At 41.7% G+C, this 15,307-nt stretch overlaps 2 protein-coding genes across 2 annotated transcripts in view; one reads left to right on the top strand and one right to left on the bottom strand.

Moving 5' to 3' along the window:
- Positions 1-15,307, top strand: part of LOC140739829 (semaphorin-4E-like) — a 146,182-nt gene that overhangs the window by 31,525 nt on the left and 99,350 nt on the right. The gene's annotated exons all lie outside the window — the stretch shown is intronic.
- Positions 10,823-12,737, bottom strand: LOC140739828 (growth arrest and DNA damage-inducible protein GADD45 beta-like). The gene is made up of 4 exons (XM_073068408.1): positions 12,513-12,737; positions 12,268-12,369; positions 11,933-12,146; positions 10,823-11,668 (listed from the first exon to the last, which is right to left on the bottom strand). The coding sequence occupies exons 1-4, from the start codon at positions 12,587-12,589 to the stop codon at positions 11,555-11,557; spliced, it is 507 nt and encodes a 168-aa protein (XP_072924509.1). The 5' UTR covers positions 12,590-12,737; the 3' UTR covers positions 10,823-11,554.

A 15,307-nucleotide genomic window follows, 5' to 3' on the forward strand; every position in this document is an offset into this window, starting at 1 on the left:
GTGGTATGTTGACTGGCTGCATCACAGCCTGGTATGGAAACACCAATGCCCTTGAAAAGAAAATCCTACAAAAAGTAGTGTATATGGCCCAGTCCATCACAGGTAAAGCCCTCTGCATCACTGAGATCATCTACATAGAGCATTGTCACAAGAAAGGAGTATCAATCATCAGGGAACCCGCCACCCACATCATGCTCTCTTCTTGCTGCTGCCGTCAGGAGAAGGTACAGGAGCTTCAGAGTTTATAGCACCAGGTCAACTATTAGGTTCTTGAACCAGTCGGGATAACTTCACTCAACTGTACTTGCCCCATCACTGAAATGTTCCCACAACCTATGGATTCACTTTCAAGGACTCTTCATCTCATGTTCTCAATATTTATTTATTATTATTCTTCCTTTCTTTTTGAATTTGCACAGTTTGTTGTCTTTTGCACACTGGTTAAGCAAATGGCCAGTTGATGTGGTCTTTCGTTGACTCTATAATGGTTATTATTCTATCATATATTTATTGAGTATACCCGCAAGAAAATGAGTCCCAGGGTTGTATATGAGACATATATCTACTTACTTAATAAAGTTTCTTTGAACTTTGAACCAGCACCAAAAAAACAAATTGTGCAAATGAAAATAATTCTGAGACTGGGATGTAAAGAGTCTTTGAAAGTGAGTCTGAAAGTCATAGAATCTCCATAGTTCAGAGTAGTGCTGAATAAAGTTATTCATACCGGTTCAGGGGCCTGATGGTTGTAGGGTGATAACTGTTTCAGAACCTGGTGGCGTGGGACACAAAGCTTCTGTACCTCCTACTCAATGTTGGTAGTGAGAAAAGGGCTCAGCCTGAATGGTTAAAATTGCTTAGGTTGAGTTTTAAAGCTTTTTCTGAGTTGTTCTCATTCCCTGAAGTCTTGACATATGTGGAATATAGACAGATTTGTAAGATTGCCTGCTTTTCCGTTCTTCACTGCTTCTAGCTGTGTGGCAGCCTAAGGAGCCTAAGCTGTTAGCATGACGTGCCAATTCAAGAGCTTGGTCAGAAACTATTTCATGGCATTATCTTCAAGATTTGGGAAGTTCCTCTTGTATCCTAGACCATTATTTACCTTTGAGACAATAGGAATTGTGTTTTCTTGTAAAGAAAATTGTGTATATTTTGTGTTTAATATTTGTTCATCTTGGGAATGCTGCTTAGATGATGCCATATTGCCACATGCCCATGATGCTGATGCAAGTATGCTTTTCATTGCAACTGCTCTTACGATAATAAACTCGAATCTGACCTTCCCAAAGAAGAGAAAATCTGCAGAGGCTGGAAATCCAAGCAACACGCACAAAATGCTGGAGGAACTCAGCAGGCCAGGCAGCATCTGTGGTAGTTTGCAGAAATCTAGGCTGCCACTGATTGCACGACTAAAGCAGTCCTGAAGAGGCATCTTTTATGAGACAAACAAATCCTGCTTTTCCCTCTCTTGGCACCACAAATAGCACCATATCACAAAGGTAGAAAAGTTCTCCTCAGTGAGCTGGGCAGAATTTAGTTGCAGTTTTAAAATCAGATTATTGTTTAACTACTTGCTGGAACTCATTATGCACAAACTGTTTACCCTGCTTCCTATCTTTTAACAGTGATTACACTTCAGATAAGTACTTAATTGTCTGTAAAATGCTTAGAGGTGCTCTCAAAAGCAAATCATCAGTGCCGCAGAAATGCAAATTGTCAAATGACTCTACACCTTGGGAAAATGCAGAATCCATCAGTAGGCTCCAATGGAATTTGTTAAGTGAGAGTTATGTTAGCACCAAACTACAAAACAGCCATCACCAAGACTTTGGTTTTAATCTTGTTCAAGTGTCCTCACAGGAGACAATTTAATAAATTGTACCTGTGCTATGTGGTTTAATTGTTGTATTAAGTAGTCAATAGACAATAGGTGCAGGAGTAGGCCATTCTGCCCTTTGAGCCAGCACCACCATTCAAAGTGATCATGGCTGATCATCCACACTCAGTACCCCGTTCCTGCCTTCTCCCCATATCCCTTGCCTCCACTATCTTTAAGGGCTCTATCTAACTCTTTCTTGAAAGCATCCAGAGAATTGGCCTCCACTGCCTTCTGAGGCAGAGCATCCCATAGATCCACAACTCTCTGGGTGAAAAAGTTTTTCCTCAACTCTGTTCTAAATGGCCTATCCCTTATTCTTAAACTGTGGCCTCTGGTTCTGGACTCCCCCAACATCGGGAACATATTTCCTGCCTCTGGCATGTCCAATCCCTTAATAATCTTATATGTTTCAATTAGATCCCCTCTCATCCTTCTAAATTCCAATGTATACAAGCCCAGTCGCTCCAACCTTTCAACAAATGACAGTCCCACCATCCCGGGAATTAACCTCGTGAACCTACGCTGCACTCCCTCAATAGCAAGAATGACCTTCCTCAAATTTGGAGACCAAAACTGAACACAATACTCCAGGTGTGGTCTCACCAGGGCCCTGTACAACTGCAGAAGGACCTCTTTCCACCTATACTAAACTCCCCTTGTTATGAAGACCAACATGCTATTAGCTTTCTTCACTGTCTGCTGTACCTGCATGCTTACTTTCAGTGACTGATGAACAAGGACACCTAGATCTCTTTGTACTTCCCCTTTTCCTAACTTGACACCATTCATTCATCTGCCTTCCTGTTCTCGCCACCAAAGTGGATAACCTCACATTTATCCACATTAAACTGCATCTGCCCACTCACCCAACCTGTCCAAGTCACCCTGCATTCTCCTAACATCTTCCTCATATTTCACACTGCCATCCAGCTTTGTGGCATCTGCAAATTTGCTAATGTTACTTTTAATCCCTTCATCTCAATCATTAATGTATATTGTAAATAGCTGCGGTCCCAGCACTGAGCCTTGTGGTACCCCACTAGTCACTGCCTGCCATTCTGAAAAGGACCCGTTAATCCCTACTCTTTGTTTCCTGTCTGCCAACCAATTTTCTATCATTGTGAGTACCCTACCCCCAATACCATGTGCTTTCATTTTGCTCACTAATCTTCTATGTGGGACCTTATCAAAGGCTTTCTGAAAGTCCAGGTACACTACATCCACTGGCTCTCCCATGTCCATTTTCATGGTTACATCCTCAAAAAATTCCAGAAGATTAGTCAAGCATGATTTCCCCTTTGTAAATCTATGTTGACTCAGACCGATCATGTTACTGCTGTCCAAATGTGCCGCTATTTTATCTTTTATAATTGACTGCAGCATCTTCCCCACCACTGACGTCAGACTAACTGGTCTATAATTCCCTGTTTTCTCTCTCCCTCCTTTCTTGAAAAGTGGTATAACATTAGCTATCCTCCAATCCTCAGGAACTGATCCTGAATCTATAGAACATTGGAAAATGATTACCAATGCATCCACGATTTCTAGAGCCACCTCCTTAAGTACCCTGGGATGCAGACCATCAGGCCCTGGGGATTTATCGGCCTTCAGTCCCATCAGTCTACCCAACACCATTTTCTGCCTAATGTGAATTTCCTTCAGTTCCTCCATTAAATCAAGTGCTCACACAAAATGCTGGAGGAACTCAGCAGGCCAAGCAACATCTGTGGAAAATAGTTCACAGTCAACATTTCGGGCCAAGAATGCTGCCTGGTCTGCTGAGTTTCTCCAGCATTTTGTGTGTGTTGTTTTGGATTTCCAGCATCTCAGGAATTCCTTGTGTTTGTTATATCAAGTGTTTTTTTTTTGTCTTCAAATGTGTCTTTTCCTTCTAATTTGAGGGTAAAAAACTCCTTCACAGTAAGGTCATGTGGATAAGATATACATATCTTCAGCATCTGCAGATTTTCTCATGTTTGTGATAAAATTTCTTTGCTTGGATTCTGTGCTAATCTCTGATACCATCTTGCCTTCTCACCTACATTTTTTTAGCTGCGCCAAATAAAATGCACATAAGATAGTATATCAGTCAAGGTGGCCCTGTTAAAATGCACTTATTGTCCTGGCTAGATTGCAGTAGTTAGTGAATAATGAGGTAATAATCTGATCTATTCAGACAAAGATCTAACAAATTATAATCCAATCATTCCTCTGATGAGCTGTCCCTCAGTATCAGACAGAGATTATTGTTAGTAAAATAGCATCTTAAAAACTGGTTTAACCCTAATCACAATGGTTTAGCAGCCCTATGAGCGTTTTGATCACCTTGCTTTCAAACACAAACGAGAGAAAATCTGCAGATACTGGAAATCCAAGCAGCACACACAAAGTGCGGGAGGCACTCCTCAGGTCAGACAGATAAAAAGTAAATGGTCATCGTCCGAGACCCTTCAGCAAGACCCTCCGACATTCTGTGTGCGTTGCTTTATTTCCTAGTTTACAAGTGCCTACTTTTGCAGAGTCTTTCACCGAGTTGTCAAAGATGCAGGTTAACTTTTAGCTGAAATTACTGGAGGCTGTAGGCACCCTGAGTGAGAGGAAGAAAAACACAGTAATTATAGCTAGTCTATAATTGAGGCATACAATGGCACGCTTAGTTGTTTGTGCACAATAGGAAACTCCCATCTAGACATTCTACGACCTACAGATCTCTTTTGCATGTTGGTTGTCAGTTTTTGTCCGTTCATATGTAGTTCTATTGTCAGGGGTAGTGTTAGTGTAGTGATCACTTTACAATGCCAGTCATCACTGATCGGGGTTCAAACCCTGTTCTCCCTGTGACCCGGTGGGCTTCCTTCGGGTGCTCTGGTTTCCTCCCACATTCCAAAATCGTACGGTCAGGACACGCGAGTTGTAGGCATGCTATGTTGGCGCCAGAAACTTGGCGACACTTGCAGGCAACCCAACGCAATCCTCGCTGATTTGATTTTTATGCAAACGATGCACTTCACTGTTCACATGTCAAATAATGATCCTCTCTAATCTGTATTTCCATTTTCCTGCAAATGCCTGCAAGAAAATGAATCTCAGCGAAGAATGTAGCAACATATCCGTACATTGATAATAACTTTACTTAGAACTCTGAAGGGCAGCTGACACATCATCACCTCCAGTTCTCCCTAGAAATGACCTGGTTAGTTTAGGAGAGTTTAAGCAGAATTTGTTAGCTAATACTTAGAGATTTGGAAATGCATCATGCCAATTCAAGTTGTAAATATAATAGATTATAGATTCCAAGTTAACATTCTCAAGTAGTTTATAGAATCCATCCGGGAAAAAATGGCCAAAGTTTACTGGAGGACCTCAAGGGATAAGAAACAGGATCAGCAGTAAGACTGCAAATCCCTTCAGTCATACTGCACCACTCAGTAAGATCATTACTGATCTGACCTTAGTCTTCACTCCACTTTCATGCCTGCTCTCCATGAACCTTGTGAGCCTACCATCCAAAAATATATCTCAGCCTAAATAAATTCAATGACTCTGCCTCCACAGTTCTCCGGGACAGAGAATTTTGAAAATTCACCACCATCTTAGACAAGAAATTTCTTCCCGTATCAGTCTCCAAAGAGCAGTTCTTTGTCATCAGTTTATGCCTCCTGGTTCTGTCTTCCTCTACCAGAAGAAACAATCTCTGAACATCTACACAACATGCTAAATTGTTCTTTCCTTTCAAGAATCACTCTCGTGAAACTTCCCTGAATGTCCTCCCGCCAATAATATGTTACATAGATCACAGAAAGTTACAGAACAGTACAGGCCCTTTGGCCCACAATGTTGTGCCAACCCTTTAACCTATTCCAAGATTAATCTAACCCTTCCCTCCCACATAGGCCTCCACTTTTCATCATCCGTGTGCCTACCTAAGAGTCTCTTAAATGTCCCTAATGTATTTACCTCTACCACCACGCCTGGCAGGGTATTCCACACACCCACCACTCTGTGTAAAAAATCTACCTCTGACATCCCCTTATGCTTTCCTCCAATCACTAATGCTCTCTTATAAGGAGACCAAAGCTATAAACAGTATTCCAGGTGTTGTCCCCAATAATAATTTGAGAAGACTTGCTTGAAATCTGTAGTTGATTGCAGTTGGTATAATCTGTTTGCATATCTCAAGATCTCTGAGAAAGTTCTTCTTAAATATTTACATTCTGGATCTTATGAGCTGTCTAAGAATGTCTTGCTGCTACCCAGGATTTGTGGGTTGTGGTGTGGCTAACGAGGCCCATGTGGAAACTACAAACGGAGGCAGGGGTGCCTAACAGGGCGGATCTCCCAAAGTGTAGACTCTACTTTTTTCCATGGATGCCCCCTGACCTGCTGAGTTCCTTCAGCATTTTGTGTGTGTTGTTCGGATTTCCAGCATCTGCAGACTTCCTCTCGTTTGTGAGTTCCTCCAGTATTTTGTGTACTTCCTCTGAATTTCCAGTATCTGCAGAACCTCTTGTATTTATGGATGTTTAAATTTTGTTGTGAGGTGGGGTGCTCCTCCTGCCACATCAGGTGCGCCTCTGCATGCTTCAAATTCTTAAAATCACCCCTAAATGTTCCCCCTTTGGTTTGATTAGTCATGCGCCACATACTGAGAGGATAATTAATTATTTGATGGCTAAATGATATATTGAAATGGCAACAGGCTTTACACAATAATTAACTTCCTAATTTGCATTGGTAATGTACTTTTAGTAAGAATGACGTGAGGTTTGTAGGGAATCTCAGAAGTGATGAAATGTGCTTTGTCTTTAGATAAAATTGCACCAACGTTTCACCCTTTTACACTGTCCTCTTTGCAAGTATTTGACTTGTCTTGCTAATTACTTGGTCTATGCCAACTTTATATATTTCTATACAGACACATAGGCTTCTTTGTAGAGCAATATTTTCTATTCTTTTATTTCTTAAACAGTATTATGTTATTTTAATTCTTCCAATTAAAGTATGCATTCACTTGTCCAGTCTTATACTTTTACAGACTTTGTGTCTTCTTCAGAACTCGCTTTTTTCCACCAATTGTCAGCAGTTTTACTTGAATACGCTTTAATTTAAATCATTAATATAAATTGCAGCTTGTGGCAGTCCACTTGTTACAACTTGCCAACTTGAAAGTGGCCTGCTTATCCCAACTCCTTACTTCTGTTTACTAGTCAACCTTCAATTTGTAGATACTATTCCTGATGTCAAGAGCTCTTTCATTACGTAGTAGCACCACATAAAATGTTTTTTTATAAATCTACATATACTACTTCAATCATCCTTCTAGTTACATCCTCGGTTTACTTACTTAGCCTATCACCCTAACTGGGGTTTAGGCCACCACAGTCCTCTGACCTATACCAGACTTTCAAGTTTGAGAAAAGTTGCCACTGCTGGAAATCCAAAGCAACACACACACAAATTGCTGGTGGAACTCGGGAGGCCAGGCAGCATCTACGGAAAAGAGTAATCAGTGAACATTTCAGACCAAGACCCTTCTCCAGGACTTCAGGACTCTTTTCCATTGATGCTACCAGTCCTGTAGAGTTCCTCCAGCATTCTGTGTGTATTGCCTTATGTATTTCAAATTGTACCAAGGTGTAGCCCATCTTTGAAGATCCTTCTTCTCTCAAAGATGAGGACATTGGAGCTTCTGTTGACGTTTCTATAGTACTGGGCTTTTACAGGATGGGGTTGCTAGCCCTATGACCAACCCTTCTCCTTTTGCATCCAGGCTTAGGACCACCCTTAGCAGAGTTTATATCCTCAAAGCACTCAAATAAATTTGTGAAACATGATTTCTCTTCCTAAAACTGTGCTGACTTTGCTGAATTTTATTCTCAATCCCCTTTTATTATTTTTGCAATGATGAATTCTACCATTTACCGAATGGCAGGTTTAGGCTAATTTGCTACATTTATTGAATATGTTCCCTATTTGCATCCAAAAGAATCTTTGGCTTAGTGGTCAGTCATCAGGAGACCATTCTTCCCAAAAGCAATTGTACCATGACAGCTCACTGTAATTCCTCCAAGAGGCCCACAACCATGTTGTAGGGTTTGAAGGCTTGTGTGTCCCAATGACCGGGAGAGCTATGTTGACTGGAGTCAGGGCCTTGTCCTTTGGCTCTTGGTAGGGTCACACATGCCAAACAAGTCAAAGGGTAGAGACTAGACTAAGAGTGGTCCACTAGTTCTCCAGGTTTGTGGGTTCAGCTCAGGGTTAACAACCCTGACTGTTCAAAAAAATTTGTTATGGAAACAGCAATGAAGAATCCTTCTGTATCCGTGGGCGACTGGGGACCCTGAACCTTAGCTGGGGCACAAAGGAGAAGATAGCCAAGGACATAACAGAGATAGAAGACCTTCATTGCTGCCGTAAATGCTAGCACATAACAGGCAGTAAAGTCAGTAAGCTTGCAGTCATTGATTGGTTCAATAGGTTGATGGAACTTATCAATGGTATAATCTGCTTTTGGAGCTCTAGGGTCTGAGGCTTCACTACCCCCGAGGACCAAGGTCACGGGGCTGATAAAACATTCTCACTGGCATCCATTTAAGGCAAGAGTTCCCAACCAGGGGTCCACAGATCACTCATTTAATGGTAGGGGTCCACGGCATAAAAAAAAGTTGGGAGCCCTGTTCTAAGGATGGCATCTGAAAAACCAATGAAAACTCAGTCCCCGAGTTGCTCCAACCCTGATACACTATTTAGTCTAGGCTGAAAGAATTGGTCGCATGCCAAGTGCCACAAAATGCCTTTAGATCATTTCTTTGGATTTAGTTCTTTGTTAATTTTAACACAATTATAGTATAGTGCATTCCAAAGGCCATAGATAATAGCTGTTTGGATTAAGTTAAAATAAAACTACTTTGAACAGTATAGTTTAGAACTTGTAGCTGTCACCTTATTGCTATCATCTGGAAGAAATGCTTGCACAAACCAAAAGATGAGGTAAGTATTAAATTTAAAAAACAACAATAGAAGCTTTTTTTGAACATATTCCTTAAAGGGACGTGGATGTTGCTGGCGTTTATTGTCCATTCTTAATTGTTTCCTGGGGAAAAGAAAATGACTTATTAGGCCAAACAAGAGGCAGTTCAGTGCTGATCGCACTTGTTGGCTGGGAATCAAACAAGTCAGACCAACTAGGGATCAAAATGGTTCAATTTAATATCGGGGAATGCATATAATATACAAGCTATAATTCTTTTCACTTCGCACACTTCCACGAAACAAAAAAAAACCCGAAGAATAAATGACAGAAACATCAGAACCCCCGAAGCCCCTCCCCTCCCCTCCCCCCACTTGCACCAGCAAAAGCACCTCCCCCCTTTCCCCCAGCCATGCCAGCGATGGCAAAGACAACCTTGATCTTGAGTCCATTAAAAACTACAACCCAGAAGCCAGTACTTCAGTATCTCAGACAGGCTGTCTCGCCACAAGGGAGAGAGAGATTGCTCCTGCAACAAGAGCAGGATAGATTTTCAACTATAAAGGACATTGGTGTAAAAGTAGGGCTTTAATAGGAATCTTTTAATTCTGCAGTTCCCATGACTGATTCTACTTTTCATTCCAATTCTATCTAATTATCAACTTTGAATACCAAGCTGACGCGATAGGAATCAAAGCAACAGGCACAAAATGCTGGAGGAACTCAGCAGTTTTCAGTTCAGCTCCTCCAGTATTGTGTGTGTTGCTTTAATTCCTTATCAGCTACGGACTTCCTGGTGGCTATGATGGGAATCCAGCTTGTTTTTCTTTATCTGTGATCATTGTACAAAGACCAGTGACTACCACAGCATGAGCTTAGCAGCCACAAACTTTAGACCAATAGCTAACAGCAGAATTAGGCCATTTAGCCTATTGAATCTGCTCCCCTGTGCCCGATTTATTATCCCACATAAAATGCAGGAGGAACTCAACAGACTAGACAGCATCAATAGAAAAGAATACCATATTGATGGAAAAGTCTTGGCCCGAAACATTGACTACTCTTTTCTGTAGATGCTGCCTGGCCTGTTGAGTTCCTCCAGTATTTTGTGTGTTGTTTGCATTTCCAGGTTTTCTCTTGTTTGTGATTTATTATCCCTTTCAACCTCCTTCTCCTAAGCCTGTATTGATGCACAACTTGATATTGAAGTGGATTAAACTTTTAAAAAATCTTTTTTAAAATTTGGCCTAATAATGCAATTAAAACATTAAGGACGCAGCACCACAAAGTTAAAAGCTATTGAAGTTGAATGTGAACCAGTAATGCTCTGGAATAAATGTCACCTTGCAGGACAGTGTTCTGTGAACTAGATTTTTCAGTTACAACACTCTTGTATGGAAGCTTTCTCTCCTCCCCCCCCCCCCCCCCCACCCGCCCCCTTGGCTCAACATTAAGCTGTTTCAGCTCCAAATCCTATGTTTCTGGATTTATTTCCAGATAATGTAGCACAAATCTATCCTGGCAGGCAAATCTCCGCGAGAACCAGGGACTCAGTGCACGAAAAGTTAAATTGAGACCACCCCTCAAGTGAAAAGGTAGAGGCAGGGGATTCTCCCTACTTGCTCCGCCAATGGGTCGGAAATTCTGAAAAATGAGCAGCTTTGACTTTAACTCACCTACTCTTTATGTGTGGGAACTAGCTGTGCACACGTTGGCTACAATAGACAATGATTACTAGTCTACAATACAGGGTTGCTGTGCTCTTTGAAATTGGTCAAATATTTGCACTCGAACTCTCATGGAAAATTTACCAAAAGGCCAACAATAGAACTGAAGAGTAAGATGCCCATCCCCGCAGACAGGTGCAACTACTGTTCCCCCCCACCCCCCCAACCCTGCCCGTGCTCTTCATCCCTGCTGTGAGAATTTCACCCAATCCGAAAAAAATATTAAAGGCAAGTCAGACGAGTAAGTAACTTTTCAAATGTCAATTTATTGTAAATATAATTTGCGTTTATTTTAATACACATCTTAAAGATCAGATATAATTACAAAACACTCATCGAGAAAGTCATGACATTTCACAAGTTTCGAATCAAATTGCACGACGCCCACTACAATCGAGATTTCCTTGCATTGGCCTCCGAGCTGAAATTAAATGCAACCATTCGTATCTGCTGCATCTCTGTCCTGTGCAACACCCGTGGCTTGTGCAAGGTTTCCCGTTTAGAAATAAAAACGGCCCCCAAAATCCTTAGTGCAGCTCCGCATGGTTTCCTTTTAATTCTCCACAATGAGAAACTCCAGTGCGATTGGGCGAGACCGTCAATCGTTATATAATAAACCACGACGTCACAGTCCTTGGCATACCAATATCCCTCTCTGCATTTTAGTCCAGTCTTTTTAAAAAAATATATATACATATACAGAATGTCCTGGTTCCAAACCCCGCTTCCATTTCCAAATCTGCCTTCTCATCGCAACTTCGCCTCTTCTGCTCCCTCTCGGCTCCGGGAGCCGTTGCAATCCACTTGCTGCCTCGAAAACAGTCAAGTCCCGCCAGCTATGCCGATTCCTTGCATCTTTTTTTAAAAAAACAGCCTTCGCAAACCAGATTTTTCTCATCCACGTCCCTCTTGTTAAAAACGGCATACATTTAAAAAATTGCAAATTTTGCAGCTTTTTAAAAATTCACCGAGACCTTGTCAGCGTTCCTGCAGGGAAACAATAGGAACCCACTGGTTCTTATTTCTGCTTTCCTGGCAATAGCTTCCGACTTCCTCCAGCGCCTCACATTTCCAAACGTCGGTGTGAGAGTTCTGCAAACAAAATTAAAACGGTTAGTTCGGAATCGCGTCAGCATAGCAGCGCGTCAATTCCAGTCAGCCTCTCCCTGATCACGCAACCTTCAGTTTCACGTCTGTTGCAACAGTTTAACTCCATAAATGCCGACTGACTACGCACTACAGTATACTGTACTATTCGTTAAGTTAATTTCATTCTACACTACGTACTTGCGGAACAAGTACGGTGGCGATGTTTAGACAGAAATAATTTAATTGCATTAAGAGGAGGGAACCTACCGTGACAAGCATGCAGTGAACGTCCAGGGGCTCAGCACTCTCCTCCCCGGCTTCCAGAATCTCCTCCAGCCGCTTGACACCCCGCAGCCGCACAATGTTAATGTCGTTTTCACAGCAAAATGCTTGAATCAGAGTGAAGTGAATCTGCAGAGCGATGTCGCTCTCCTCGTCCTCGTCAGCCGCCAAGAGGCAAAGAACGACACTATCTGGGTCACTGCAAGGGGACAAGACGAGAAGTTCAGTATAATTGGAGGAAAAAGATCAACTCAATTCAAAAAGATATAGAAAATGACTTTGCAATAAATTGCACTTTTTTGATATTATACAATACTTACACATTCATTAGCTTCGCCGACTCATAGACTCCAACGGTTAAACAACCCTGGCGCTGGGATGCCACCAACAATTCTTCTAAAGCTTGGTCAATTGTTTGCATCCTGAACAAAAGCAGAAACGTTTATTAGAACGAGTTCAGAAATGAAGTTCACATTATCAAAGCGTGGTCTTTTCCACGTTATTAAAACCCGATCGCCAAGTGACTGCACGACTTTGAATTGAGCAATTAATTAAATGCGCTTACTTCTTATTGGTATTGTCAGTTCCAGTAGTATCCTCCAAAGTCATATTGCAGCGATTAAATCCAAGGTAAAAGAACATGCGAGTGCAACAACCAAATAATTCGTTGCAGACTCCGCCGTTGAATGTAACAATCCCCAATGTCGGTGTAGATGATCTTTATCAAGTCGATTTACAGTCCAGCTAGATCTCCAACTCCGTCTGTAGCTCAGAAAGCGAGCTCGTCGCTCTTTAAGTAGCATTGCGACCACCCACAACCTCATTTACATATCACTTGCTATTGGCGGACTACGGCACGTGGGCGCGGTTACGGGAAATTCCTTCTTTCTCTCCCTGTAGTCTGCTGTTTTATCCGTGATTATCCGTGACTAAGTTTCGCGTGCTGTGGGGATGATTAAATTGCACAGTTGTATCTTTTGCAATGAAACAAATCTCAATGTTTAAGAATAAAATCGCAATGCAACCTTAGTTCCTTACGACTTCCCCAAAAGAACATGTGTTCATATTGTGTCTGTCTGTATCTAATGTACCTTATTTATTTTTAAACTTAAATGCTACAAAACATTTATGCAATATGTAACAACCAACAAAACAAAAAAAATTAATCCCTCAAGTATTGTAGTTTGATATGGGAAGCGTTGCACTTGTTCCAAATTAGCTATGAATTTTCCTGCAATTAATTAGGAATATTTCCTTTTAAAACAGGGATTATCAGCTTTGGGTAGTTTCAGCGTTCTGCCAGTTTTTATTGAACTTGTTGATCAAGATTAATCTGCAGTCGTGTTTTGCAATAGGCACTACTGGAAATTTAGAGTGTGGATTGTAGGTGAAGCTGAACATTAAACAGTTGCGTAAAGAGAGTTGGAAACTTCTCGTTTAAGCTGGATGCACCAGGAAATCTATGGCACTTCGGTGTTCTGAAGTACAAAGTACTATATAACTAAATGTACTTACTGTTATTGATTCTGTGCGGGGTGAAAAATGCATTGGAAAGTAAATTAGATTCTCTTCTTCGTGGTTTCAAATGTGGAGTTATTTACTGTGCATAACAAGTAATGAAAACTCCTCTTGTCAATAAGTAAACAGGTCACATGCGGGGGCACCTGCAGCGACCGTATGTATTGTAAACTTGAACGATATGAAAATAGCAATAGCAATAATTATAAAAGATGACACAGAAGATCGAAAACATGCCCTGCATGATTATAATTTGCATTTTAAATCTGCCACTTCTTTGTGTGATCGTTTGCATTGTCTGCATCTGCAACATCAAGATAGGTAACATGTTACTCAGAGCAACCCACCCCACCCCCACCTTCAAATGTTCCTAAACAACATGTCCTAAATATTTTCGTTGTATTTGCGACTGCAATAAATTGAGCCCTTGTCAAAGTTTGCAGGCAACTTTAAATTGCCATTTGAGAACTTTCCGTCGGTGGTTTGCAAAATTAAGACAATAGGAGAAATAGTTTTTATTCCAAACAGAATGCATGCTTAATTAATTAGCCGTTCCTGTCCCCCACCCTGAAAACCGTTAAAATAGAACGTAACTTGTAAACACATTCAGAAATAAATACGTTTACATTTGCAGCATTTAACACTTAACCCAATCGAACAGCGCCGTCTAGCGTGGCGTACTGCCTTTAATTCTTGTTACTGGGTCACTGCTTCCATCTGGTGTTCAATCGGAGAAGCATAAATTCTTCGTATGATTCTTTAATCCCTGAATTGAAAGTGATTGTTGCTTTTTGTTTGGTTGGATTTCGTCAATTGAAGCGGATGTATGGTGTATCGTTAAACCAACTAGGCTATATCTAGTCATTCAGTTGTTGGGGTCAGAAGCAGGGCAAAACTTGTGGGCTGCCCCCAGCACCTCCTCAGACTGTGTTGGACATTGACGCAAAGGGGCGCATTTCCCTGTACTATGTGTTTTGATATTTCAATGTACATGTGAGAAACAGAGCTAATCTTTAATTAAATAGAAAAACAGATACTTTTATAAATGATGGGAGATTGAAATATCAAACACGAGGAAATCTGCAGATGCTAGAAATTCAAGCAACACACACAAAATGCTGGTGGAACACAGCAGGCCAGGCAGCATCTATAGGGAGAAGCACTGCCGACGTTTCGGGCTGAGACCCTTCGTCAGGACTAACTGAAAGGAAAGATAGTAAGAGATTTGAAAGTGGGGGGGAGGGGAAAATGTGAAATGATAGGAGAAGACCAGAGGGGGTGGGGTGAAGCTGAGAGCCGGAAAGGTGATTGGCAAAAGGGATACAGAGCTGGAGAAGGGAAAGGATCATGGGACAGGAGGCCTAGGGAGAAAGAAAGGGGGAGGGGAGCACCAGAGGGAGACGGAAAACAGGCAGAGTGATGGGCAGAGAGAGAGAGAGAGAAAAAAGAGGGGGGAGAAAAACTAAATGTATCAGGGATGGGGTAAGAAGGGAAGGAAGGGCATTAACGGAAGTTAGAGAAGTCAATGTTCATGCCATCAGGTTGGAGGCTACCCAGCTGATATATAAGGTCTTCCTCCAACGTGAGTGTGGCTTCATCTTGACAGTAGAAGAGGCCATGGATAGACATATCAGAATGGGAATGGGACGTGGAATTAAAATGTGTGGCCACTGGGAGATCCTGCTTTCTCTGGTGGACAGAGCGTAGGTGTTCAACAAAACGTTCTCCCAGTCTTCATTGGGTCTCACCAATATATAGAAGGCCACACCTGGAGCACCGGACGCAGTATACCACAGCAGCCAACACACAGGTGAAGTGTCACCTCACCTGGAAGGACTATCT

The sequence above is a fragment of the Hemitrygon akajei genome, chromosome 16 (assembly GCF_048418815.1).
Source record: "Hemitrygon akajei chromosome 16, sHemAka1.3, whole genome shotgun sequence".
Classification (NCBI taxonomy): domain Eukaryota; kingdom Metazoa; phylum Chordata; class Chondrichthyes; order Myliobatiformes; family Dasyatidae; genus Hemitrygon; species Hemitrygon akajei.

Bases quoted from the DNA above. Each gene is read 5' to 3' on its own strand.
- LOC140739828 (XM_073068408.1), bottom strand. From the start codon at position 12,589: ATGTTCTTTTACCTTGGATTTAATCGCTGCAATATGACTTTGGAGGAT. The intron at 12,147-12,267 runs GTAAGTATTGTA...GTCCCCTTGCAG, and splicing joins TCGGCGAAGCTAATGAATGT to TGACCCAGATAGTGTCGTTC. The intron at 11,669-11,932 runs GTAGGTTCCCTC...TTTTGTTTGCAG, and splicing joins TTCACTGCATGCTTGTCACG to AACTCTCACACCGACGTTTG.